The following is a 27,521-nucleotide window of genomic DNA, read 5'->3' on the forward strand; positions in this document are numbered from 1 at the left end:
TGTTGTTGTTGTTTAGTTGGTTGTGTGGTTTATCTATTATTTTCATTGTACAAATACTAGTACCCCATTTATATAGTATACATATATACATATATATGTACATACATATATACGTAATGTGCGCGTTTTTGTTTTTTGTTTTGGGCTTTTGTTTGGCGGAGCGCGTAACGTCGCCGTGCCTGGCACGGATAGCACCGTTTCAAGTTGCGCTGGCAGTTTAACGCTGTAATGCGCATAGCTCATCGCGGCACTCCAAGTGTTTACGGTGTTGCGCGCGTCAGCTCAGCGCTCCCCTTAGCGTCCCCTGCGATCGGGTTTACTTAACAACTTGTGGCGCTGTCGGTGGTGGTGGCGGCAGCGAAGTTTGTGTTGTTTGGCATTGTAGCGTGATTAAGGTGCAGCATTGTTGCTGTTGTTTTATAGTTTTTTATTCATTTTCTTCTCCTTTTTCTATCACATTTCTGTTGCTTCGTACGCTGCTTACGTTATTCTGCTCTGTATGCACCGGCTGTTTGTTTTGTTTGTTGTTCTACTAGCCTGCCTTTGAATTTTTGCTTTGCCTGCGTGTGTGTGTGTATGTGTGTGAGTGGTATGAATGACTCTGGCAAACGTAAAGCAACAGTCGTAGCTGGCGTCATGTGGCATGCGGTATGCAAACAAACTTTGTCAACATGTTGCTAAGCGGTGTTTCACCATTATTTACAAGTATTTGAAATTCGTTGATTTTTTATTTAATTTTTTTCCTAATTTTACTGCTGTTTCTTTAATAGTTCGCTTAATTATGTGTTAATTTTTATTTAATTTTCGAGTTTTTTACCCTTCACAGGCTTTTTTTTATAACATAAATGGATATACAAATGCGTTTAGTTTAATTTTACCGGTCAGTTTGTCTGTAAACTACAACTGCCATAACCAAATGCTAAGTGTCTTTAATTTGCTAGAACTTAGAAATTGAAAAAATATACAACCAACAACTATGGCCAAATGATTATTGTGTTCGAGGAAAGCGACGTAACGAACAAATAACTGGCATAAACTGGTATAATCAGGTAATTTTCATTGCAGGTATAATTAAATAATTAGTATAGTCAATTGACCCAAACTAGCAAAGTGGTGAAACGAACAAAAAACTGGTATAAACTGGTATAATCTTTTATATGAAAATTAACTGGATAACTTTCTATATTCAATACACCAAAACTAGGAAAGTGGCGAAACTAGTAAAGAACTGGTCTAAACTGGTATAATAAAGAACATTGCACAGTTTGCTCACTCTCTTGTATGCAGTTTAGCTGCATAACTTCCTCTTTGCTTTCAAGCATATTTTGTAACACAAAAGAAATATACTCTAAAACTCAGTTAGTGGGAAGTGTTCGACTAAAAGCGATTAGCGATAAAATATGAGACAGTTATGCCATTATAAAGTAGTCTTGACATATTTTTAAATTTTCTCACGTAAATTTTCTGTATTTTCCAATAGGATTTTTCTTTTAATGCTTAACTATATCTTACACAAAACAATCTCGAAAAAAACACACAAGCAGCCTTGATTTTCCCGTTCAATTGCAGGCACAATTATCGTTAGAAAATATACCTAAATTTACAAGCCATAAAAGTGATTGGCATTATTAAGGAGGAAGCTAAGTCCATAAACAAAAAAAATCTGGTTATTTTTAATTGTATAACTTGTTCAATTAAGGGGGATTCCAGCAATTTAACGAGCTGCTCGCTTAACAGTGCTTGAGTTAATTGCACTTTAATTAAGCGGAGAGTATCGTAAATATGTATGTAGACAATATTTGGATATCATTGGCTTGTTTTCTAATACACTTTAATTAAACGAACATTTGAACTTGAGAACAATTTTTTATATTCCAATTTAATTTTTTATGTTTTTTTGCTAATTCAACAATGTTTCACCTTAATTTTGTGGTTATTTATTCACTGATATTTTTACTTTATTGTTATTCCTCTGCGAAACAAAACATGACGTAAGTAAAAGTAATTGCAAAGCTTTGTTTTTGTTGGTAATTAAATTATTAGATTTTTGTGGTTTTCCAAATTTCTTGGAATTATTCGGATAATTAATGGATACTGATTGTTTGTTTCGTGAGTAAAAAATAATACACATTTTAATAAATGATTTCAAAACAATAATATACAATTAGATAGCAACTTGGTTAAAATTAAAAGTTCAAAGTTTCCGTCAATAAATGAAAAATTATTGGATTTGCATCCATAGTTAAAAACGTTAGCTTAGTATAACAATACAAAATTTAGGCAAATGTTATAGAACTTTTTCCTTATCAGTTTGTATGGCAGTTATATGCTATAAGGGTCTGATCTTTGAAAATGGTTGCCTTGGAAAATAATCCATGCCAATTTTCGCGCAGATATTTTGCCAAATAGTAAAGCTTTCCATACAAGAGCTTGATTTTGATCGGCTGGTTTGTATGACGGCTATATGCTATAGTGATCCGATCTGAAATATTTTTTCGGAGATTATAGTATTGTTCTTGGAAATATTCTATGTCAAATTTTAAGAAAACATCTTTGCAAATTAATAATTTTTTCACACAAAAACTTGATTTTGATCGGTTAGTTTGTATGACAGCTATGTGTTATACAAGCCTTCTTCAGAGATTATAGTATTGCTTTAGATAATAATCCATGTAAAATTTTGTGAAGAAATCTTGCCAAATAAAAAAGTTTTCTATACAAGGACTTGATTTTGAGCGGTCAGTTTGTATGACAGCCATATGCTACAGAAGCCCGATCTGAACAATTTCTTCGGAGATTAAAGCGTTGTCTTAAATAATAATTTACGACAAATTTCGTGAAGAAATCTTGTGAAATAAAACAGTTTTCCATACAAGGACTTGAGTTTCATCGATCAGTTTGTATGACAACTATAAGCTATAGTGACCCTATTTAAATAATTTTTTCGGAGATTATTGTGTGGCCTTGGAAAATAATCCGTGTTAAGTTTTGAAACGATACATTGTGAAACAAAAAAGCTTTCCATACAAGGACTTGATTTTTATCGTTCAGTTTGCATGACAGCTGCATGTATGCTATGTTAGAACCTATAATTTTCAGTTAACCTCACAAATTCATTGAAACTGAAACCCACAAACATATGTATATGAAGTATGCACCACACGCCATAATATTTTCAACTTATCATAACTCACCGCCCCACAACACAGAATTCAATTACATTTCGTCTCTTACCAACTAGTATTGAACCTAGTACTCATTAAATATATATATATATGTACATATATATCTGCTGCATATAAATAAATAAATGTACCGTAATTAGCATAACTATTTGCGATGGCACTTTGATTAATCAAAAAGGGACGTTTTTGTGCAAATATTCTATGCTGTATAGTTAATAAACCGGCAGCAGCGCCACCAACACAGAGGTGTTTGTGTATATATGAGTTAAGCACGCCGTTAACCCTCTTTGGCATTAACATTTTAATTGCAAATTTTATATAAAGCGTATTTAATAAATGAGTCGAGTGCGCGTCAACACCAGCACCAACACCGAGTCAGTCACAAGCACACACACACATGTGTATAACTGAACTGAACTCTATGAAAAGTGGCATTGCAGCCGCTGGGCCTCCAGTATGGGAAGTGGTTGACCGATGGCCAGTGAATGCGCTTGACATGCCATCAGCCATCAGAGGCGTGCAGAGGATTTAATGTGCAACTTCAACTGCATGCAACAACATGCCTACAGCAGCCACAAGTTGATAGTGGAAAGTATGCAAGTTGTAGGAGAGCCGTGGCATTATATGTATGTGTGTACCCCTTGGTGTTCACGAATTAATTATTTAAAAACAATTAACTTGGTCAACATAAATAAAGCTGAAACATTTTTTTTTATTGTTGGGTACGAAAGCTACATAGTTGGGAACTGCCGGTTGATTTGAGGGGGAAGCCATTGGAGAAGGGTTATACATGCATGTATATAAAGAGTGATCAATTTCGAGGTATTTTTTTTAAGAAAAAACACAGAATTTTCAAATTTAGAAAAATTCTATTGAAAAAAGTTCCTCTACTTCGATGACCCGTTACTAGTGGTTGAGCTCGGCTAAATTTATTTAGAATAGTTGTTGATAGCAGTGATTTTTATGATCATAAAAATCCCGTACCTATGTACATATATGCTTCTTTTTATAGGGAAACATTAACTTACTGCAGCATATTGAACGATGTACCATATACAGTTATTTCTCACTTTTTTGTGGGGAATTATTCTGGCAGTTCATAAAATGACAGAAAATTCTGGTCTCTAAACAAAAATAATAATAATTTGTCCCGAAACTGTTTTAGTTTTATTTTACTAGGCTTTAGTTTAAAATTATGGGCGGCAACTCTGTTTTTTTTAACTTAACTTATTAATATCTATATTATAAAAAACATAGTTGGCAACCCTATTTATTTATTTTATTTAAAATATTCATTACAAAAAGTCTGTTTTGTAACCGCTTTTTAAATTATTTCTATTTAGCTCGTTAAAAATAAATAACCATCATTGGCAACTCTATTAAACTAAAGCATAACTTTTCTAATTTTTGGTAATAAAAAAGATTAACGCAATATAATAAACACTACATTTTCATTTAATTATTTTTAAGTGTTGGCAACTCTATTCATCTTAAGTTAAAGTGTTTTGAATTTTTAAAAATAAAAAAATATCGCAATACAAATAAAAGCTAAATTTTTGTATTTCGAATCGTTGGCAACTTTGTCGAATATTTTCTTAAGCATCATTAAATGAGAAATATTTGTTTTTTTGTTATTCTGATATACTTTTTTCCGATTTGAAAATATCGTTGGCAACTCTGTATTATATTTTCTAAGTGTAAATCAAAATTTGCACACTGCAAAAGTAAAATCAACTTTTTTCGAAATTAATTTCAAAGAGACGTTGGCAACTCTATTTACTTTTTTATTGAACGCCTTTCATTGAAAAATGTCTATTTTAAATTTTCGATTTATTTCAGTTAAGCAAGTTAATGTTCACTGAATTTTTAAATGAATATGGTTGTCAACGCTATCGGCGAACTCCATAAGCTCAATATTTTTTAAGTAAATTATTAATTTATTCACAGTTATTATTAATTATCGGTGTTAACGACTTAAGGTGTACAAAATTCTACAAAAAATAATATTATAATTTTGGATTTGAAATTAATGTTGGTAAGCATTGCACTTAAGTTAACCGTTATGAGTTTTGAAAACAGAGTAAGCCCAGTTTCTGAAAAAGAATGACAGCATTTTAGAACGTAAAGAGTCTTTTGAGCTGTTCATTAGGGTTTCAGGGTAAAGTATGGAACTATAAAAGTGAAGTATAATTCCCTTTTACCTAAGTTATTATTTGAAAACATAAATCAAAAAATTTGATATTTTATAAAAAAACGAGTTGGCAACTTTTACTGAATTTTTAAGGAATATTATTTCCTGTTTTTAACTTTCCGTCCAAATATCAGTTTCCATTTCAAAATTTAACTCACTTAAAAATAAATAAAAAGTTGGCAACTCTAATTTAATCTTAAAAAAGTTTAATTTTTTAAATTTTCATCAACAGTTCAGTTTTAATTAATCACATTTCGTTCAAATATCGCTTTCCCTTTCAAAATTCAATTTATTTAATAATAAAGTTGGCAACTCTAATTTAATTTTTAACTGTTTTACATTTTCTAATGTTCGTCAACAGTTCGTTTTGATTCCTAAATTTAATTTATTTTAATTACATCATTGCAAAACAACTTTTATAATTTGTAGCGTGGTTGGCAACTCTGCTAAAAAACCAAAAAAATATGTCGAAGCCATTGGTTTATTGTAAGCTAAATCTATTATGAAAACGAAAAAATGTAGAATACAAAAAACAAAAAAAATGTATATATTTTTTGTAGATTTGTGACATGGTGGCAACACTTTCAATAAAAATACGGACCTAAAAATAATATGCCAAAAAAGTTAGCAGGAAAGTATGTTAATAAGTAAGTTTAATCGAAAAAAATGTTTCGATGGAATAATTTGGTAAAAGAAAAATTAACGGTAAATTCGTTAATCTCTACTTATGCCGAAATTCAACATGCCGAATTAGCATATTTCTGTTTTTATTAGTTAATAGAATGAAAACTCTAGCTAAAATTAAAACACAGCAATGCTGATTTCACCCTAAAATAACACGAAAATAGTAGTCAGTAGATAATTGAGTATACATACATATATACATGCATATATGTGAGTGAGTGTGTAAGAGCATAAAAGTTAAAGCAGCTTAATAAAACAATCACTACGCGCAAATACCGCGGCTGGCATCAAAAGCGCGTCTGACATTGTGTTCAACTTCCATACATAAGCAGACACACGCACACAAACAAACAAATATATACATGCCTGTGTTTAAATTCAGGTAGAATTCCATCAATAACATAAACATTTTTACAACTCAGTTGCCGGATTAATGAGAACGCCAAGTTTACATTGAAGTTTAATTGACACTTGGGTGGCTAGAGCAAACACACACACATATACACCTACACGAATACACTTGCATGTGTAAATAAAATTCGATCCACCTGTAATTATGCATGTACACTGTTTGTATGTATGTATGTGCGGATGTTTTTACACGTACTTTGCATTTTTATGTGAATAAATTAACTAGAACGCAGAAACAAGCATAAATTTACAATTCAGTTGTTGAATATCGCAACAAGATAAATCGATGTACTCGCTCACAAACAAGTACACATACATATATAAAATTACTTTAGCACACATTAAAAAAATTAAACTGTATGTATGTTAGTGTGTTTATGGGCGTATATACAATTTATATGGCTTTTTGGTATTAATTTATATGCCAAAGGCAAATTGAAAACTCTAACATGGTAAAAGCCGTAAAATTTACATTTGCATTTAGTGAAATTACTGAACAAAATAAAAATCTTCATTAAAGCGGTAAAAGGAAGATCACAGTGACCAACATTTAGTTGCATAAAAAATATATAATCCAATATATTATAATAAAAAAAAGTTAAAATTAAAAAAACTACAAAAAATAACAAAAAAGTTCAAACAACAGCTAACCTCTGTTCGGATTAATAAAAGATAAAAAACAATTTGAGATTTCTATGAACCGAAATAAAACTTCTTAAATTGTTTGAGATGCTCGTTTATTCACAATTTAACCCTTAAGGGGCTATACCAGTGTGACACTTTCAAAAAAAAATATTTTATTTGCTTTTTCGATAACTTATATTTCCATAAGTAACCAGTAAAATCGGGAAGGTCTTATCTTGAATAGTTTTTGGAACCTATATAAGTGAAACTTTAAACGCGTTTTTCTCGAAACGACATTTTTCAAAATTGTTGGCATCATAAATCAACGAGAAATTAACCGATCGACTTCAAATTAAAACTGAGTATTTTTGAATACATTTACTATACAGTGACCTACGATCTTTTTGATTTGTTGAAAATTGTCAGTTTGGCATTAAAAAACTACAATTTTTTACATAAAAAAACGTTTTTTTTTTTCAGAATTACGATATTTTGTTAATTTTTGATATTTTTAAAGATCGTAGGTCATTGCATTGGAAATATCTTTAAGTTTAATTAACTTTTAAAAATTTTTTGTTTCAGCTACTTATTCGGCCGGAATCACGCCAGCAGTTGGGGCATTTCTTTTCATATCTGAAGACCGTCCATAACTCTGTAATTTTTCAACATTTTTGTAAAAAAAATTTTAAAATATAGCTGAAAATATACCTTATTACGGTCAAAAAATTTCGAAATATTCAATACTTTCTTTTAAAAAAATTCACGAAAATCGCCTAATTTTTCATGCGTCACACTGGTATAACCCCTTAAGAAGACTTTCTGCCTTAGTTAAGCGAAGTTACTGATTTAACAACAACCCCTAGAGAGATTTGTTTATCACTTTTGGAGAGATATTGTTCAAATACTTGTAGTAAAGTGAAGAAATACGTATTTCAACCGACTTCAAAAACACAGTTTCGAGACAGCTAGCCTCGAACGCACAAGTACTCAAGGCTGTACCTCCGAAACTTTTACTCGATTTTTTGAAACTCGTAAGCCCATGCAACCCCTAGAACAATCAAAGCAAGGAGAGCAATTTAATGCATTAGTACCACTGGATATTCAATATACGTAATACCAAAACACCGATCACCACATTTTCACTCACTACAAGGGCAATTCAACCGTATTTTGTATGTGCTACTATAAGATGTGCATATTTTGGGTATTGACTCTAACACATTTACTTCCAATATTTTTCGTTATGAAAACAACGATGAAATCAGGTGCGGGACTTTACAAAGGATAAGGAAAACATTGCAATTTTATATTGCGCTTAAAGGTAGGCAACGTTTAATTATATCATCTGATTAACTTATTTTTTTGAAAGGTTCACAGAAACTGTAATTTTTTTTTTTTTGTTTTGAAAGTAGGTGTGGAACTTCGGTAAATATACAGAGGACAGTACTATGCTACAATATGCCGAATTTCCGATGGAATATAACTCGGACTACGCGCGAATTAATAAAAATGTTTGTCATAGCTTGGTAAAATGTATTTTATTTTAAGTTCGAGCAAAATTTTATCTTTTATCTCAATGAGTGTGTATTTGGCAACTCTTTGTTCACGACGCTTAACAGTTTTCAGATGATTTTTACCATACAAACGTCATTGAACAACGAGTGCCTTTGAAATTATGTATTTCTAATGACTTAATGCGAACTGTCTGTCCCTCTGTTACTAACTATATAATGGAAAAAATTACAGAAATCGAACTTGTGAACTAACGTGTTGGCATAAAAAAAACAGCAAAGGATTTCAATGTCTCTTTGGATTGGCTCAACATATTTTGGTCAATGTTTTGGGAATATAGTAAATCGTATCCACGATACACTCGTACCAATTGATCTGAATGCGCCGTTAAATTCTAGCGTAATTGTGACTCAAATATGAAAGGATATTTATCGCTAAGCAACCTTTTTCGATAGATTTGACTTCCTGGAATTTTTTTTCTCTTTTCAAAACTGAAAAGTCCACTTCCGGAAACATGATGTGAGTCCACTGAAAGCATTATAACTCACTCGCTGAAGACCATTTCAGCCGAGGCTTTTAACAAACTTGTTTTGGCGTAATTGAAGTCCGAAGAGGACAAGGCTTTCATAAATATTTATGTAAAAATTCGTGAAATTAATTTTTTGTGCCAATCCGGATAAAATTTGATCAGATGATGATGATGATGTAATTAGTTATTTTCAGGTATTCACACCAACTTTTCCGGTTTAGAATTCCTTAGAAATCTATATAATTCTTTTGATCTATGGAAATCTCAACAAAATTTTTCGTCAGCCCAAACACAGACAAAAGTTTTTTATCAGATCAGATCAGATCCTTTAGTTTATTGAAAAGGAATTGAAGGAAACGAGATTACCAATTATCGATTCCGCTGAAAAATATATGAAATTGAGGGTTTCTTGAAGACGTCTCGGAAGTTGCGCAGATAAAACTTTTCGTACTGTTGAACTCTACCAGAAGCACGTGATGGTTCAGAGAAGTGCCAAGGTATTGAAAGAATATTAGTCCCAGTGGTATAACAATGGGCCTTCTAAAGGCCTAGGTGCATCGTCATAAAGGCGCTCTACCATCTAGCTTTGATAAAAAGCCACAAGTGTTCATAGATCTTAAAATTAAATTAATAAGTTTACCTTTAGGCATTTTTTTCTTTATAAAAACTTTGATATTTTACTATACAACAACGACAGGCGTTTATTTTTAAAACTCCGTTTTGGTGTGAAACTTCACTAAATATTATTAATTTATATGCAATGCGCTTGAATGTAGGCAACGCTTTATTATACTACAAGATATTAGCGAAGCCATAACTAAAAAATATAAGTCTTCATTTAGGATGATGGGGTTAAAAAACTGAGAAGTGAGACAAAATTTAGTTCAATTTTGGACAAAAAAAAATATTTTTATTACAAATCATACTAAGTTGTTAGCATATAATTAAAAGTAGGAACATTTTAATAAGCAATTGCTATAATACAATTACTTTAAGTATAAAATTCAGATGCCATCGTAGCTCTTGCCACCCTAACTTTCACTTTCATTAAAGTTACATAAATAAAATTAGTAAATATTTATTCATTGTATTCAAAATCCTGTATACATAGACCTCAGACTGCCATTATTTACATTCTAACATTTCTTTCTCAAAATTCTCTAACCCCATTCCGCTTGTACATACTTCTAGTAAATGGCATGAAGTATGCACTCAAGTTCGCCAAATGCAATTTACACCGCGACACAAATAAGCGACATTAAATTGCAATAAAAACAACAATGCGTGACAAAGTTGCATACGGAACATACAAAATGGCGGTCAACAAGTTGTCGCCGCAAAAGCCGTAAACAACTTAAAATTGTTGTAAAAGAATAAATCGACGATAATATGAATACAAGAAACAAGCAAAGAAACACCAGCACAATAGCAAATGCAATAAAGAGAGGAAAAACAAAGCTGAAGAATTGATAGCGCGACAAAAAGAAACCATAAAGTCATTAAGACTGCGGCACAGAAGCAGAAGCAGTGAAAAACTGGCAAATCTGGTATGGAAATTGCAACAACTAAAAAGGCAGCATAAATAAAATAGCAATAAAAGTAAAAATAAAACAAGAACTACAAAAAGAAAACAACAAAAACAATAGTAATATGAGCAGCAAGTGGCGTTATGAGGCGAGAAAAACTTGAATTCTGCTTGCTGTTGTTGTTTGTGGGCAACACTACCGGCAAGCGAGTGACAGCCGCAAGTGCAATTGCACTCAACGCAGCAGCAGGCAACAATAGCAATAACAACAACAGTTTACAGTACGCATATTTAGTTGGTTGCTGTGTATGTGTGTGTGTATGTGTCGGTGCGTCTATTCCACGCAGCTCAATTGTGTGCTAGTTACGGCATGGCACTCATTTATGCTTGCCACACAACACCCTTGCCCCGCCGCACAACACACACACACTCGCCTTGACTTGGCGCACCACAGAGCTACGCACTCACACACACAGGCAAAGGCGCCTCGCTTACGCACTGCGAAATCAAATTTCATTCCAACGAGCAGTGACATTTACTAATACATGGAAAGGTTCTTTTCTCATTTTTTTTCAATTTTATTTTTGTTTTTAATTTTTTCCATTCATTTTTTTTTATTTTTTTTTTATTTTTTCCGTTTTTTGTTTAGTTTCGTCTGCTCATTGCCACTTGCCACGTTGTGCCGTTACGCTGTTTGCTGTTTATTGGCGAAAATGTAATGAGAAAATTTATGCTTATGACTTTATGATGATTGCAAATGCGATCGAATGTCAGCGCTTTACACATGAATTGTGCAATTCACTAGAATGCTCTTAAAGTGATTTTTTTTCTTGTTGTTGTTGTTTTGGTGTTGTAAACTGTGCCCATTTTATTGCTTGCTGGCAAACGTTTCGTTTCTCACAATGTGCTCTGCTACAAACAGCTGTGTTAGAGTTATCAGCGGATTGATTGCACTTTTAATTAAGTTTTCTATGACAAGTGTTGTTGTTGTACAATGGTTGTTTAGCCGGAATACCATGCTATCGTATACAACACATTCATATTTGAGGCGGCATCCATTAAACTTTTCCTAGAGCCGCTAGGAAACTCACAATGTTGCACAAAAGATCCTCAAAGGCCACACTGCGACTGTCAGCTGTCAGCTGTCTATAGACAACAGTGAAATTTTGAGAAAAATGCAATATTTTATTAGCAATAGTCCGTGCCCTTGATACCAGTTAGTACGAGTACGAAACAAGTTGCCTCACTGCTTGAATTCTAGCTGTCAACTGTCAGCTGTCAATAGACAACCGTCATATTTTTGGCACTTGACACCAGTTAGTCGGAGTAAGAAAAAAGCAGCTTGACTGCCTGAATTCCAGCTGTTAACTGTCAGCTGTCAATAGACAACTATAAAAATTTGTGACAAATCACAACATATTACTATCAACGGTTAGTGTACTTAATTCATGGCAAAATATATATTTTGTTTGTAAAACATTTCTAAATTTTAATTAAAATTAATTTCATAGGCTCTACAAACTTTATTTTTTATGATAATCTAGTCAGCGTTGAGTCCAAGACTCAGTTGAGAAGCATTATAAACTCACTATGAGATTCAAAAAGATGTAAATATTGCCTAACTACTTCTCTTGACACCAGTTAGTCAGAGTACTGAACAAGCTGTCTTATTTCTACAATTTCAGCTGTCAACTGTCAGCTGTCAAAAGAAAACTGTCAAGTTTTCAGAAAATTACCACATTTTACAACCATAAATTAGTTCTCTACAATCTTAGGCAAACAATTCAAAATTTCAGCCGGCAGTTTTTGGCAAACCACAACACCTTAGTAGCCATAATTCTTGTTCTAGAACTCTGGACTCAACCAACTTAATATTTTGTGAAAATGGGCTCCATGTTTTTTAGAAGAGGATTTGATGATGGTAAAGCGAAAATCGATCAATTTTACGCAAAATCCTTAAACAAGTCGAGGAATATAGAGACAAAACTGAGGTGGAATAACTATTCAAGCAGGAATTTCCTCTGTGAAGCAATGAACCAAGTCGAGTTGGTTAGATATCCCATACATCAGTTGGATTTAGTTTACATTTTTATTGAAAGAAGAGATTGATTATTTGTCATAGCAAGTTACTTTCTGGTATAAGAAAAAAGGTGTGAAATAAGATAGAGATCTAGGTGTAAACTCATTTTGGGGGAAAAAAGTTCTATAGGGGATAGAATTAATGAAAGTTTCAAGTACGCTATATTGGTTCTAAGTAGAAGATGCCATACCCCCATTCGTAGTGGATGCCGATGCTTTTCCTTGTCTGGTCCTTAACCCGCTCAACCTAAATCAAAATTAAATTCGATAAAACATTAAGGAAATTTCAGGTAAATTTTTTTGCCCTTTCTAATTTTATATGATTCAGCTAAGATTTTTAAAACAAATGAGGTCGGAACTTTTCAGAACAAGTGGCGTTTTTGTAAAAAATTTCAGGGAAATAGGACAGAGATGTAAACATTAACCTTTGCTCAGCAAACAAATTTATTTGGTACATAAAAATTATTGCAGATTTCAAATATGTAAGATCGGTTCTCGAGTAAAAGATTTTATAGCGGACGTTGATGTTTTTTCTTGCTCAGTTTTTAACCAGTTCAACCTAAACCAAAACTAGCCACGATACAAATTTAAAAGTCCTTCCATCTTCATCTTTTTTTTTTAGCTATCAAGGCAATTTTTAGCAGGTCCAAGGATGAGCTTTTAGTCTCAAGCTTGCCGAAGACGAAAAAAGAAGAAATGTTTAAAGATTATACCTAAGGGCAACAAGGGGTTGACAACCATTTTTTTGGAAACACAACATTTTCGATTTTGCAGTGTCTCCATATAAGAAATGTTTGCTAAGAAGCAACTGAATAGAGATGATATATGATCTAACATAGCCATGAATCATATTTGATATATTCAGTAAAAAGGCATCAATAATCCAAGTATTATATGAGATGCTCTGCCTCGGCATGTCTTTCCAACTGAACATTGACTTTTTCTCGTTAATATATACATAAGTATCAAATCATCGTCTTTTTAATTTTCGTGACGGAAGCAGTGAGCTTGCTTCCGCGCTGTTCTATGACAGCTCTTGATACACAATTCATCCAATGTAACCAAGTAGCTATTTATAGTCTCATTCTTCAGTTAAATTGATTTAAATTATCAGCGTTTAAATCTTAGAGAGTAGAATGCTAACACATAACTGTCGTGAAAGCTGCTATATGACACAGATGAACGGTTTTTTGTATAATGAATGAAAGTATATTTTATATAAGCAAACATACAATAAATATACATATAGTCTGCAGTCCAAAACATTGTCGCAAGAAAAATTTGTATTTCACATATTGAAAACATTAGCTCACATACTTAAAATCTCAGATTATTCTAGCAGTGTAAGCTTACGAGTTCAAGAATGAAAATAGTAAGATTTACAAAGGATGAATTACCCAGCAAGAAATCGCTGCAATACTGATAAAAACGATAGATCGGCACACCTGATCTCTATTTCCACTCTTTCTCTCTCTCAAATAGTTTCTGCTCAATATGATAACAGTAAATACATCAGTATAACTCCAAAAAACCCTAACTTACATCATTTATCCATTATAAAAAGCCCTAAACGCATTTCCTACCGACACTACTTTCACTATTAGGAGCACACTAACACACCGAAAATATTCACTAAAAAATATATTACGTTTTAACTGAGCAGGCGACAGTCTCGGTGAGCTTCAATGTCATCGTACGAACTATCAGCACAGCCAGCCGCTTTCGGTAGCGGTGTGGTTTTAGAGTACTAAGTCAACTGCTGCTAAGTGCCCGCATTTTCTTTCACCCGCCTCACAGACTGACAGGCGGAAAGACAAGCAGACAGACAGCCAGTGAAAGAGACGATCTCGCAAGGAAATTGACGATGGCACCACTTAATGACTAAATCTCACTGACTGACTGTCATTTTTTCACAACGCTACATAAACATATATGAATGTGTGTGTGTGTGTGGATGTTGATTTTTCTGCTGGCATCCCCTTGAATGAAAGCGGCTGCTGCTGCTGCTCAGCGCAGGCAACAATGTAGACGCAGCAGCTCTCGACGACTAACGATCCGAAATTGCGCTTATTAAGACTTCCTGATGCCTAACTATAGCCGTCATCATTATAAGCAATAAACACATCGTACAGCAACAACAACAACAGCCCGATTACTGCTATATTACTGCCGCTGCTGTCATTAAGTGAAAAGTAACATCAGCACTAATGATTGTAACGTATTGCCGTAGTTGTATGTACGTGTATGTGCATTATATAAATGCGAGGGCGTGTAGGAAAATTATTGCGTACAAAACTTTTAATTTGTTTGAATGTGTTAAATGTAACGGGTGATTTAAGTAGAGGTACTATTTTCAATGCCCTTTTTTTGACAGATCACGCGTGAGTCGTACCAAGCTGTCATGTTATTTTGGATTATGTCCAGTAAGCAGTAAAGAAAGTATAGCAGCAACTCGGACTGATGTGAGGATCTTAAATTGGAAACATACAAAATACAGCTTGTTCAAGAAGTGAAGCCGCTAGACCTTCCCAAGCGACATCCGACATTGCTTCGCACTATAAATTCTTGAAAAGTTCCAAAAAGATCCGACGTTTTCAAGACAATTTTTTTCAGTGAGTTTCAGTGACATCCATTTCTAGCTTAATAGGTATGTGAGCAAGCAAAATTGCCACATTTGGAACGAAGAGCAACCTGAAGAGATTCAAGAGCTGCCATTTCATCCAGAAAAAACAACGGTTTGTTGTGGTTTGTGGGCCGATGGAATAATCGGTTTATATTCCTTCAAAAATGATTCCGGTGTGAACGTAATCGAAAATGGCGACCGTTATTGCGCCATGATAACCGACTATTTGTTGTCGGAAATTGAAGTTCGTGAACTCAGCGACATTTGGTTTCAACAAGACGGCGGCACCTCCCCCAAAACTGTTGGTTTTTACCCGAAAATGTGAAAAAAAATTTGTGGACATCGCCACTGCGTTAATTTCAAAAAGGTCTTCGATCAAAGTACTGCATTTTCTATCAATAAAACCACATTTTTTAGCCTTTGATTTTAGTTGAATGTGAAGAATGTGAGAGTTACCGCAAGGAGTTTCGGTTGGCACTGAACAAAATGCAAAAAAATACTATTTCGGATCTACCAAATTTTTTTTTAAACTTACAATACCTACTGGGCACCTATGCACAACCTTTTTGTGGATGTATGTATTTTGACAGTATTGAAGTCATTATGGCTTCCACTAGATTCTCGCTGTGGTGACCGATTATTTTACTGGTTTCTTCCACACTTTGTTTGCATCATCTTTATGAGATTTAGTTTTATTAACACAATTTTTACTAACAATGATTTTCACTTTTTAGTGTTTTTAGCTAAGCATTCCCTTTTACAGCTTTGCCTGTTGCAAAAAAGAAAAAACACAAAAAAAATTTAATTGTGATTATTCGGATTATTCGTTTTATCATGTTGTTGTCATCAGCAGATTTTTTCATTATTTATTGTGTTTATTAGAGATGAGCAAGCTTTTACTATGTTGATTAATTTGATTTCAAATTTTTGGTATTATTAATGTTTGGTATAAAAATTGTAGATTAGATGGCAAATAATGTGGAATACAGTTAGAAATTTCTAGGTATTCGAAAACGTTTCACGAAGATCATGCCAGCTCTTTCAACTGTAGTTATTGCTTATACTCGCAGGTCTCTATGCCAAATGTAGGCAAACAAGTTAGTGAGTCGTGTGGTTCTGAAAACTTTTCGTTCAATCCAACAAGCTAGAAATCTCTTGCTGGATTACCAATGTAAATGGCAACTATTTTTCAGTCTTGAAATATAATCACTGAAGTGAACAACAAACAATGTTGAGAAAAAGTTTTAAGCAAACAAGAAAATATTAAGTTATACTCTGAATTGGTTTCAAGAACTTTTTTGTAGATATAATAAAAAAATTATGTAGAGAAAAACATAATATAAACATATGTAGTTGATTCGTGGTGTCAGATATTCTTGGAAACTTTTATTCTGCCAATGAAAATCCTTCGGTTATTGTGATAAAATATTTTAAGAAATATGCCGAGATCTTTGGAATATTCTTGCATCTTAATAGCGATCGAGAGATCTTTGGTATATTTTTAGTATCTTAAATAGCAGTTTTAGAAATTGTTTACTTTCAGAGAACATATTTATATGGCCAAGATGTGTGCTGTCTGAGATTTTATGTTAACTTTCCGACTTCGAAAGTACTGAAAATTAGTTTTCTACAAATTTTGATGTAAATAATGGAAAGAAAGAATACACTACTCTGATTTTATTTGTTATTTGTTTTGAGGAGATCATAAACCCGTGTATACTACTCAATCTAATAGAACTAAAGAAGAGCCATCATCACTCACATCCCTTTACATAATTTTTAACATATACTCAACCAAAGTAAAATTTAAATTCGTAGACCAAAATCAGGATGAAAGAAATAAATCCCAAAAATGCTAGAACACAGCGCATATATGTATTAACATGTAAGAGTATAAATAACGAATATAAAAATTCGTACATATGTATATTATACCAACCCATTTGTACCCCTAAACGAACTTACAAAAAATTGCAATGTATACAATTTCCGTCAAAAAAAGCTTTAGTACTCCCATTAAATCAATACGTCAGAGAAGTAATGCTTAACGTCAAACCGAATGACAATCAATCTCCAGCACACGATTGCTGTCACATATTTTTACTTGACGCTGTCAGAGTTTAAGTGACACATATTTATTCAGATATATTGTACAACATGTAGCTTTATGTCTTTTTTATGCGCTGAACATATTATATTACGTATTGCTCCTAGACGAAAACGTAGGAAGCTCTAAAAAGTATGTATATTATGTATATAAACGAGTGGCGACGCAAACTGAGTTGATTTAGACATGTTTGTCCATCTCTTTACGATTTGAAAATTGACACATGTTATTTGCTTCTAAAGAAGCTGCACGTTTGGCAGGCCCACCGATATTGGACTACTATAGCAAATAGCTGCCATACAAATTGAACGACCCAATTCAAGTCCTTGTATGGAAAACTTTTTAAACTCAAAAGGTATCTTCACGAAATTTCGTATGCATAATTACCCAAATCATTGCTACAATATCTGAAGAAATTGCTCCGATCGGATCACTATAACATATAGCTGTCATATAAACTGACCGAACAAACTCAAGTCCTTGTGTGGAAAACTTTTTAAACTCAAAAGGTTTCTTCACGAAATTTGGTATGCATAATTACCCAAATTACCTACAATACCTGAAGAAATTGTTCAGATCGGATCATTATAGCATATAGCTGCCATATAAACTGAGCAAACAAAATCAAGAAGAAAGAATTTTTATACACCTTTATGCCTTAAAATATGCTATCAAAAGCACACTTTGAAGTACGAGTATATTATTTGATGGAATCGAAGCTCACATTTTTTTTTCTAAATTTTTTTGTTCAACTTTGAACTTTGGATATATGGCTGTGGTTTAGGAGTTGTCAAGTTAAAAGCAAGCTTAAAGAAATAATCAAAATTTAACTTTTTGAAAAGAGGATGCCATTTGGTCAATCAGATGCTACCACTGAATGTCTTTCAGATACAAAAAAAAATCTATTTAGTAAACTCTCCTCTCAGAAATAACTTACAACTATTGATTAATACGAAAATGATACATACTCTTCTCTAACTACCTATAAAGGAAATAAGTCTTCTATAAAGGAAATAAGTCTTTGTCGCTGAAGTAGATCAAGAAGTTGAAAACTGATCCATGTAAGTATATGCACTGACCAATATATATACAAATGTATATGTAACTACATACTGACTTTTTGCCGTCTGTATTGAGTATCGATTACAACTGAGTTGGAAAACAGACAGTGCAACGAAGCATTCACAAATAAATGAGCAAAGTAATGCCAATTACAACTAATGAACTTTGGTTGTAGCTATTTTCTATAAATATACCTTGCGAAGTGAGTATATACACATATACATATTAATATATTCTAAATACACAACGTATTTACCTGCAGTATTATTGGACTGCGCAAATTAGTATACCATATATTATAAATACCTTTCTATAGACAACACCGCATCGTTGGCATCAGAATTGCAGCACACGCTGGCCAAGTATGAGACGTCAAAGCAGGAAGCGTAGCGAAGTGCATAAGTATGCAACAAGCTTTAGGCTGTACCCAGAAGCGACTCACAAGGCAAACTCTTCAAGCGGCAGAAGCACACACACGCACAAACATGCATATTTGCAGCAATATATTTACACTTCAAATTTACACCTCATAAAATAGCAACAACACAAAGCGGGAGTTAACTACACAAGCTTTTCTACAACACACACAACAACTTTCAAGCGGATACAAGGTTGACTTGAATGCCTGCACTGCGTGGGAGGCGAACATTGATGAGGAAATCGAAAGCTGTGCGATGTGCTGGCGAAGCGCACACGCTCCATTTCGCACGAAATGTTCAAATATTCAAATTTAATGAACACACAAGTGAAAGTCACGCATGCACATATACATATGTGTGTGTGTGTATTTACGTGAGACTGTATAACGGTCTCAGCACTTGCGTGCACCCAAACACGCCCGCTTGAGTGGGTGACACTGCAACGATGCGCTGCTCTGTGACAATTTTCGTAATAATATCAGCAGCAACAATAACAACTAAGTAGAAGGAAAGTTTTAGTGACTGATGCTTCGAGAGCGACAGCATGCAATTGGAAGAGCATTAAAACTAACGCAATGAGAGTGACGTGAAAACACCTCGGTGCATATCTGTTGAGTGTGAGGACGAGCATAAATTTATAAACAATGACAGAGACTCAAGCATCAGTGTCTAATGCCAGTGTGTGTGTGTTATATTAGGTCTGTAGTTATGTTGGGAGTTACCCAGTGAGAACTACTACTAGAATACGGTAGGACTTGTAATATGATAGGTAACTACTAGAGAAAGTTCTTTAAATTAACATTTGTTTAGGAAGCAGAAATTTACTAATTATTAGTAAAATTATTTATTATTGGTATTGCACTGGTAAATAATTATGCAGTTAATTTTATAGAGTAATTTATTTAGCATATCGATAATACAGGATAAAAATGTATAGATATGCGATTAATTATCGATATACATTACTTATTACTGGTAAAACTATTATTGGGTTAAATGTCACAAGTAATTTTTCTAATTTATCGATAACAAACGTTAAATTTTATTGCTGCGTATATCTCGATTTGGATTAATCGATATTTACGAAATTTTATCGATATTTATTATTTACTACTATTGCACTGGAAAAAATTATTATGGAGTTAATTGTCTCGAGTTATTTATCGATAATTGATAAATTATCTGATATATGTATATCGATTTACATTAGTTGATATTTTCATAAATACCAATAAATTTAAATTCTTTTATAGATTTTAATGTTTCCCATGAGTTTAAAAATGTTAACTAAATTCCAGGTTATTGATAAAGTCTATAATATTTTCACAAGCTACAAAAGAAGCAAGCAGTTAACATATTTTGGATCAAATTTGGCACATATTTTATTTTCTTCAACTGTTTTGATGATAAACATGAATGTTTTGCAAATGCAAATTTTTTTTATCGATAATTTTTATAATAATTTTTGTCGAAAACTATTAACGCAAAGAAGTGGTAATTTCAAAATCGGTGAAAAAGCAATGTGGCATGTGGCGTGTCGCAAAGGTACGATTTTGATGCGACTTTTATAAAAAATTTTACCAAAACACATCCATGAAAACAATGACCCCAAAATTATAAGTACTGTTCTAAAACTCAAAGGCGTTTTCTTTGCTCAAGTCATAAATTTGGACTTAAAATAAGTACTAATATTCAAAATCGATAAACGACCTTCAAAAATTATTAAAACCAAGGAAATTTAAAAAGGTTGTTTCTTTAAAATATTTCTATTTTGAAGTAATCACAATTTAACACCGGAAAAAGTGAATCATTTAATACGTATATCGATAAAATAAAATATCGATTATTTTATATTATTTTATTAGAAAGCATGCATATAAATTATATGTGATGTGAAAATGGAAATCGAGTAATATCGATAACAACTTATCGATAAATGTTATAGCGATTAATATAAAACTTCACATTCAAGTAATAATATATGGACTATAAAAACTATTTCTTATTATAACATAGGAATCGGTTAATATCGATAACAACATATCGATAAAAATTATATCGACTTTTCTATTTAATTTTCACATTAATTTGATACTATATAGGATAAAAAGAATCATTTGTTAATTAAAATTAGCAATCGATTAATATCGATAAATTTAAACCCTAAGATAACTTTGAATTTTATGTTTCAACTATATATCGGAACGAACCTTCCATAACAGATCAACAACCTATCAACAAATTGTGTACTATGTTCCATAAACGTCAGTTTTCAGTTAAGTTCAACTGGGTACATTCATGCGTTGAGATAAGTATATTTAAGTATACGTACTTTTGTGCTATATTTAAGTCTAGCGTGGCTTCAAGTGTCATGACGCGTGGTGTGCGAAAAACAATACGACAATTTCATTCACACACACACACACGTTTTTAACACAGAAATGCTCATATCAACATACATATGTATATAAACCGTTATAAATAATACATGCCCCTGCAAGCATGCTTGGTACGTGTAAGTACCTGCTGCAGTTCACAAATGTATTCGCACGTGATTGTTGGTTGGTGACTAACGGCATTGCATTGCGACTCACGTGTTGCTGCTGCTGCTGCACATATGTGCACATAGACGCAAACCCCTTACAGGGTGGCAGCATTGCGAAATTCATCGAAAACATATGGTATAAAAAAGCACAGATTTGTAACTTGAACTAGAAAAAGTTCCAATAACTGGGCAGAGATTTCGCATTAAAAGCAATTGGAGCAGAAGTCATGATTATTTGCAGAGAAATAATAATAAAGGAAAAGTACTGATATTATGTTTATGCGTTTAACTGTGTGGCAGTGTTGGAAAATGAGTTTTTTTTAAGTATGTAAATAAAAAAAGAAAAAAAAATAATAGGATGTTGGGTGACCTTAGAAATAGGGGTTAAGCGTGAACTTTGCAGTGAAGGTATTCACGTGGCAGTAATTGAGATATGTATTATATATGAAGTTTTTAAAAGAGATGCTTTTGCAATAAGTTTTCATGCAAAAATAATAGGGTGGATTCATATTTTTTCTTTTAATCCAAACTCGTATCCATAAGCTCATTGCTTCCTTATACTGTTTTAAAAATTTCCAAATATTCCTACTGGACCACTTTTGGAACCAATTTGTTTGTATTTATGCAACGGTAACTGTGTGCGTCATATACATCTGCATAATATATGTATATTCTGCTTGGCGTACAAGCTCGTTTTAGTAAGCCGGTTAAACACACATTTAAATTCTAAGCCGAAAGCACTTAGATGCTTGACGGTACAAATTGTCTCAGTTGTCAGGGTTGACAATATTTCATTGTTGACAATTAAAATTGTATGTGGCATGTGGCACAGATGTAAACCTAATGTGAGGACGCATGAGTAAGACCAATAGAATCATTTATAAGCAGAATTATGATCATTTGAGTAAATAGAGACCCAAAATGCTTTACTTAAACTTTTTTTTTTTGGAAAATGTAATATTTTATAAGAAATTTTAATTAAAAACATTTCATATGAACAGAAGTGCTGTGAATCAAAGATTTACTTATAGAATTTATTTAAATCAAAATAAAAATAAAATGCTTTTGTCTCCCTAAAATGCAAAAAAACGTTAAAAAAAATTATGTACCTTTTCGGACCAGTCTGAAACTAGTCCAAATAATTTTAAATTTTAACTGTTACTCAAAAAAAATGCTTAGTTTTAAATAGAACTTTGCACGATATTGGACCAGTCCAGCACTAGTTCAAATAATTCAACATTTTAACCGTTACACATTAACAATGTAAGTTGACGCGCATCCATAATGAGCTTTTAATTATTCAGTTTCTTTCCCACTTACCTTCTGGCAATGGCAGCACTCGCATATTTTCCCGTTGCTGGGCAGCCGTTGTTGTTGTCAGCAGACAGCCGAAATTATTCAAGGCGACAATGGCGACGAAGCACACCAAAACACTCAGTTGACGGCAATGATTGCCGAATGTTTTCGTTGCAACTTTTGCTGTTGTTGTGGTGGCTGTCGCCGCATTTGCCGCTGTGTTGTTCTTGCTGCTCCTTCGACTTTCCGTCATCATTGTAGCTCCGTTGTTGTTGTTGTTGCTGTTGGTTTCGTTGGCGTCGCTAATTTGCCGGCATCGCTTGCCCGTGGGCGGATGCATTTTGGCGGCGTACGAAACGTCCGCGAAGTGATTTGCGCACGCGCCCGAGAACGCTACGCAATTTTTGCGAACTTAAGCACACTCGCGATGTGGACTTCGATCGGGGATGAGAAAGCACACGCGCTCCAAAAATTTAACGAACAAAAAATTAATTGATATTGCGATTTTATTTGGACAAAAGCGACACTGAGCGATTTTTTATTATTTTTATTTATTATAAATATTTCACACGCGACAAAAACGATAGAACACGAACACGCACTCACAGAACCGACGCGTAGCCGACCGTTTGATTTTTGATATAAATGCCTTTTTTCTTGTTGTTAGGCGATAGATTTTGATTTTAAAAATGCATTTGTGCACTTTTTGGGTTTAAACTTATTTTTTTTTATAAAAAATTAGATATTTGCTTCGTGCTTGCACTGATTAAAACTTATTTGCTAAAATTGCACTGCACTGAAAGAAATAAAAAGGAGATTAATTAGAATTAATAATTATAGAAATTTAACAAATATTTTTTTTTCGTTAAAAATATTATTTAATATGTGAAATTAAGCTCTAAAAGTGGAATTATTTTGCATGATTGACTTAATATATTTTTTTCTGATAAACATTTCGAATAGAGAATTTCGAATTGTGCTAAAAAATTGTTTGTTTGTTTGCTTTTGGTGGCATTTTATATAGATCTCGGGTTGAGTTGTCAATATTCGGTATTTTTTGTGGCATTGGCGAAAGGTTTGTTGAGAAAAAATCTGAAAAGAGAATAAATGGTTTAAGTTTTATTAAAAACACGTAAAATATGTTAATATTTAATTATTATACTTGTTAACTAGTACATAAAGTATTACTTACACGTAAAAATAATTTTAAAATTTAATGAAAAAAGTGTTATTCAATTAAAAATATGGAATTAAAATAAAAAAAAATTAAAATTATTTTAATAAAAAATATTAATTAAAACAAATCTTTAATTTAATAAATTTTTAAAATATGTAATATAATTATTTATATTATACTAACTATCCTAAATGTAATGAAATATAAAGGCAATTCCCAAATCACGTTCTCGACAACAACACGAGACAAGAGTAGCAAAGAAGTAAAAAATAAATACAGTTTTGAATATTTGTGATATTATTTGAAGTAAGCAACCAAAAATATGAAATTAAAAATAGAAAAAAATGCTAATTTTTCATTTCATGCAAAAAATTAGACATTCTAAAATTACACTGAAAAAAATTTCAGAAAAAATAAGAGATTCTAAAATAACACTGAAAAAAAATTCAGCAAAATTTTAAATTCGCATTTTGTTAACAAAATGAAAAATTCTAATATCATATTGATATACGAATACCGAAATTTTCGGGATCCCGATTCTGAAACTTTGTTTTTTTATTTTCGTCCGAAAGTAACATATTTAATATGAACTGTATCAAATCTTTAAAAAGACTATTTCAAAAAGTTTGAATTGCTACTTTTTAATAATTTCTTTCTACACAACTTCTTCAACTTATAGGTTTCAGTTAAAATAAAATTAGCAAATAAGCATGTTTTAAGTAATTCTACCTATTTAATTTTGCATTTTGAACAAAACTTAAAAAATTGCAAACAACTAGAATCCTGAAATTTTCGTTGTCCCGAGTTTACATTTTTTTTTAATTTTCAAAAAAAAAAAAAAATATCACAAAAATTATGTAGTTTTGCATTTTGTACATAAATTAAAGAAAATTTTTAGATAATATTGCAAAAAACTAGAGTCCCGAAATTTTCGGGGTCCCGATTTTGAAATAAAATATATATTTACATCAAAATGCAACATATTTAAAAGAGTTTAGCGATTTTAAATTGGCATAATATACAATAAATTAAAGATTCAAACGTAATATTGCACGAAATACGAATACCGAACTTTTCGGGATGCCGATTTAAATTTCTTTTAATTACACCAAAATATAGCATATTTAAGAGAAATTGGGTAATTAGATGTTTGAAGTGTTCGGAAGTGAAGAAAAATTCAAAACGATTAAATTGCGTTTTTTAGTTGTTTTTATCTTAAAAGCTTTTTCAACTCAAAAATTTCGTTAAAAGTAAAATTGGCGCAAATTAAAAAAAAGCTTTTGCTTGAATAGAGAGGAAAACTCATATTTCGGGATTAATTGCAGGATTACCACGCATGAGCATTTATTGCAGACAATCGGTGCTTTTGTTATTGTTAGTTGATAAAGTAATAGTTTTTTAAAACACAAATCCCGAAAATTTCGGGATCCCGAATTTTATCATAGGTAACATTAAAAAAAATATAACGCTTTCCCACCAAAAAGAAGTCTATATTAATGAAAGTATACAACTATAATTATCGAAGTAGCAGGAGTACTCCAAAAACGATATTTTTTTTGTAGAATAAATTGCTGCAAATATGTATGTACATATATTCAAAAAAATTACTGTCAATAATGTTTAAATTTGCGTACATCTGCGCATATATTTTATCTAATGAATTTAACATTGAAATCGCATTATCCACACATCACTCAAACTTTCATGGCGCCACCAGGCAAGGCGCTCAATTACTTATGAGAAATTTAAATTTCATACAATAAAATCTAATAAATCATAACTGTCCGTATTGAGTGCCTTCTCCAACGAGATTAACCGCCAACAATTCGCCTCGCTTAACATTGACTTATGAGCAACATAACGCACAACTCAAACGCTAAGCCAGGCACACTCGAGCAATCTGCCAGGCTTTTCCCCTACACAACTTTTGTTTGCCATGGCGTATGAGCAACATACACACCCAAAATGGCATATGCGTCTTTGGAGTTGTGTAAAAGTTTTGGCAGAAAATATGCAACATAATAATAATAATATATTATAACGGCATCAGCAAGAAATATCGAAACAAAATGATAAAGCTGCAACGGAGCATAATGTGAAGCGAATACTCGAAAATAAATGTGTGGCAGAAAGAGGGAAGAAGATATATTCGAGTACTGGCAGCGTGGGTGAGTACAAAACTTTTTGACGGTTTATGCATGTGGCAGCAACGCTAAGCTGAAGTATCACACAGTATGAGCATATACTGTATACATACAATAAGGAATGCTTTTACATATTTCTTGTCAGGAAAAATAAAAAAAAAATTCCACGAAACTGCAAATTCAATTCAAAAGCGATTTTTCGCTTGCAGCTGCAAATCCAAAGAAAGCTTGTATAAATTTCCACACTTGGTAAGGAGGTTTTTAGCCTGTGTGTAGCGCCTGTGGATATGTTATAGATAAATCAAAAAATTTCAAGCGTGTAAAAGAACATAACAAATTGACAATGGAGGAAGCAGCAAAGCAGACACAGGAAAAAAATTACAACAAAAAAATATTTGTTGAAAAATTACACGCCACAAAGAATGGAGACACGCCAATATATGAGAAGCATATTTTCTTCAGACATAACGCAGAAATGAGCGGGAGTTTGAGAGGGTACTTATGCAAAGAGGCAGGATTTTAGCAGAAGAAACATAGCAGCGGCTGTAAATAATGTCGTAGCCGGAAGAATCCACAAACAAGCTGTTGCCATTTGCAATGGCTTTGGGGCGTCAAAAAATATTTACATAAACACACATTTACCTATGGTAAGTACACATATAGCAGAAATATGTATGTATGTATGTGGGATAGGAGGAGCAGCAACAAGTGGAGCGTATCGCGTCATCAGAGAGCAAAGAAAATTTATTAGTTGGGCTCAGCTTTGTTTGAGAATCAGACACTTCCCTAAGTACAGTAAAGTACCAAGCTCGCAGCTGTTGTTAGAAATGGTGAAATCGTGTGGTAAATCTACATAAACACGTGTTGTGGAAAAATTTTGCTAAGAGATAAAAAAAAACATAAAAAAATACGAAAAAAAGTTATAAAAAATACAAAAAAAATTTAAGCGTGTAATAAAAAATAATCAGATGTAAATATGAGTAAAATGAAAATTTGAAAGAATTCCAACCACCAAAAACAAAATGCAACGTTATTCTGTTGGCGGCAGAGCACAATTTCTTTTTATTTGTCATATCCATTTACTGATCCTTGACGCGTAATTTGGCAAACATTTTATTTTCTGCTATTTGTTTGTTTTGTTTGAATAAAAATACTGACAAATTTCGCGCGTATGTATTTTCGTGCAAAACAATAAGGGATACCTGCGGGTTATAATTTTTCGTGAACCTCACACCATCTACTAACAATCTAAAGTGCGTTTACTTGGAGCTACATACATGCGAGTAGACACAAATTACCGCAAGCGATACAATAAGCACCTGACTTAATCAAACACACTCGAGTAAAGCGAACCAAAATAATATCAAGAAAAGTGGCGTATGAATTACACTGTATATAAAATGCGTGA

General features: G+C 32.6%; 1 protein-coding gene across 4 annotated transcripts in view; it reads right to left on the reverse strand.

The window, feature by feature from the left end:
* Positions 1–27,521, reverse strand: part of LOC120775939 (low-density lipoprotein receptor-related protein 2) — a 456,014-nt gene that overhangs the window by 337,289 nt on the left and 91,204 nt on the right. For all 4 annotated transcript variants that reach the window (XM_040106348.1, XM_040106349.1, XM_040106346.1 and 1 more), the window contains exon 2: positions 22,817–23,588. In XM_040106348.1, the coding sequence (XP_039962282.1) occupies positions 22,817–23,132 (316 nt within the window). In that variant the 5' untranslated portion in view covers positions 23,133–23,588. The remainder of the gene's footprint in view (positions 1–22,816; positions 23,589–27,521) is intronic.

The sequence above is a fragment of the Bactrocera tryoni genome, chromosome 4 (assembly GCF_016617805.1).
Source record: "Bactrocera tryoni isolate S06 chromosome 4, CSIRO_BtryS06_freeze2, whole genome shotgun sequence".
Taxonomy (NCBI): domain Eukaryota; kingdom Metazoa; phylum Arthropoda; class Insecta; order Diptera; family Tephritidae; genus Bactrocera; species Bactrocera tryoni.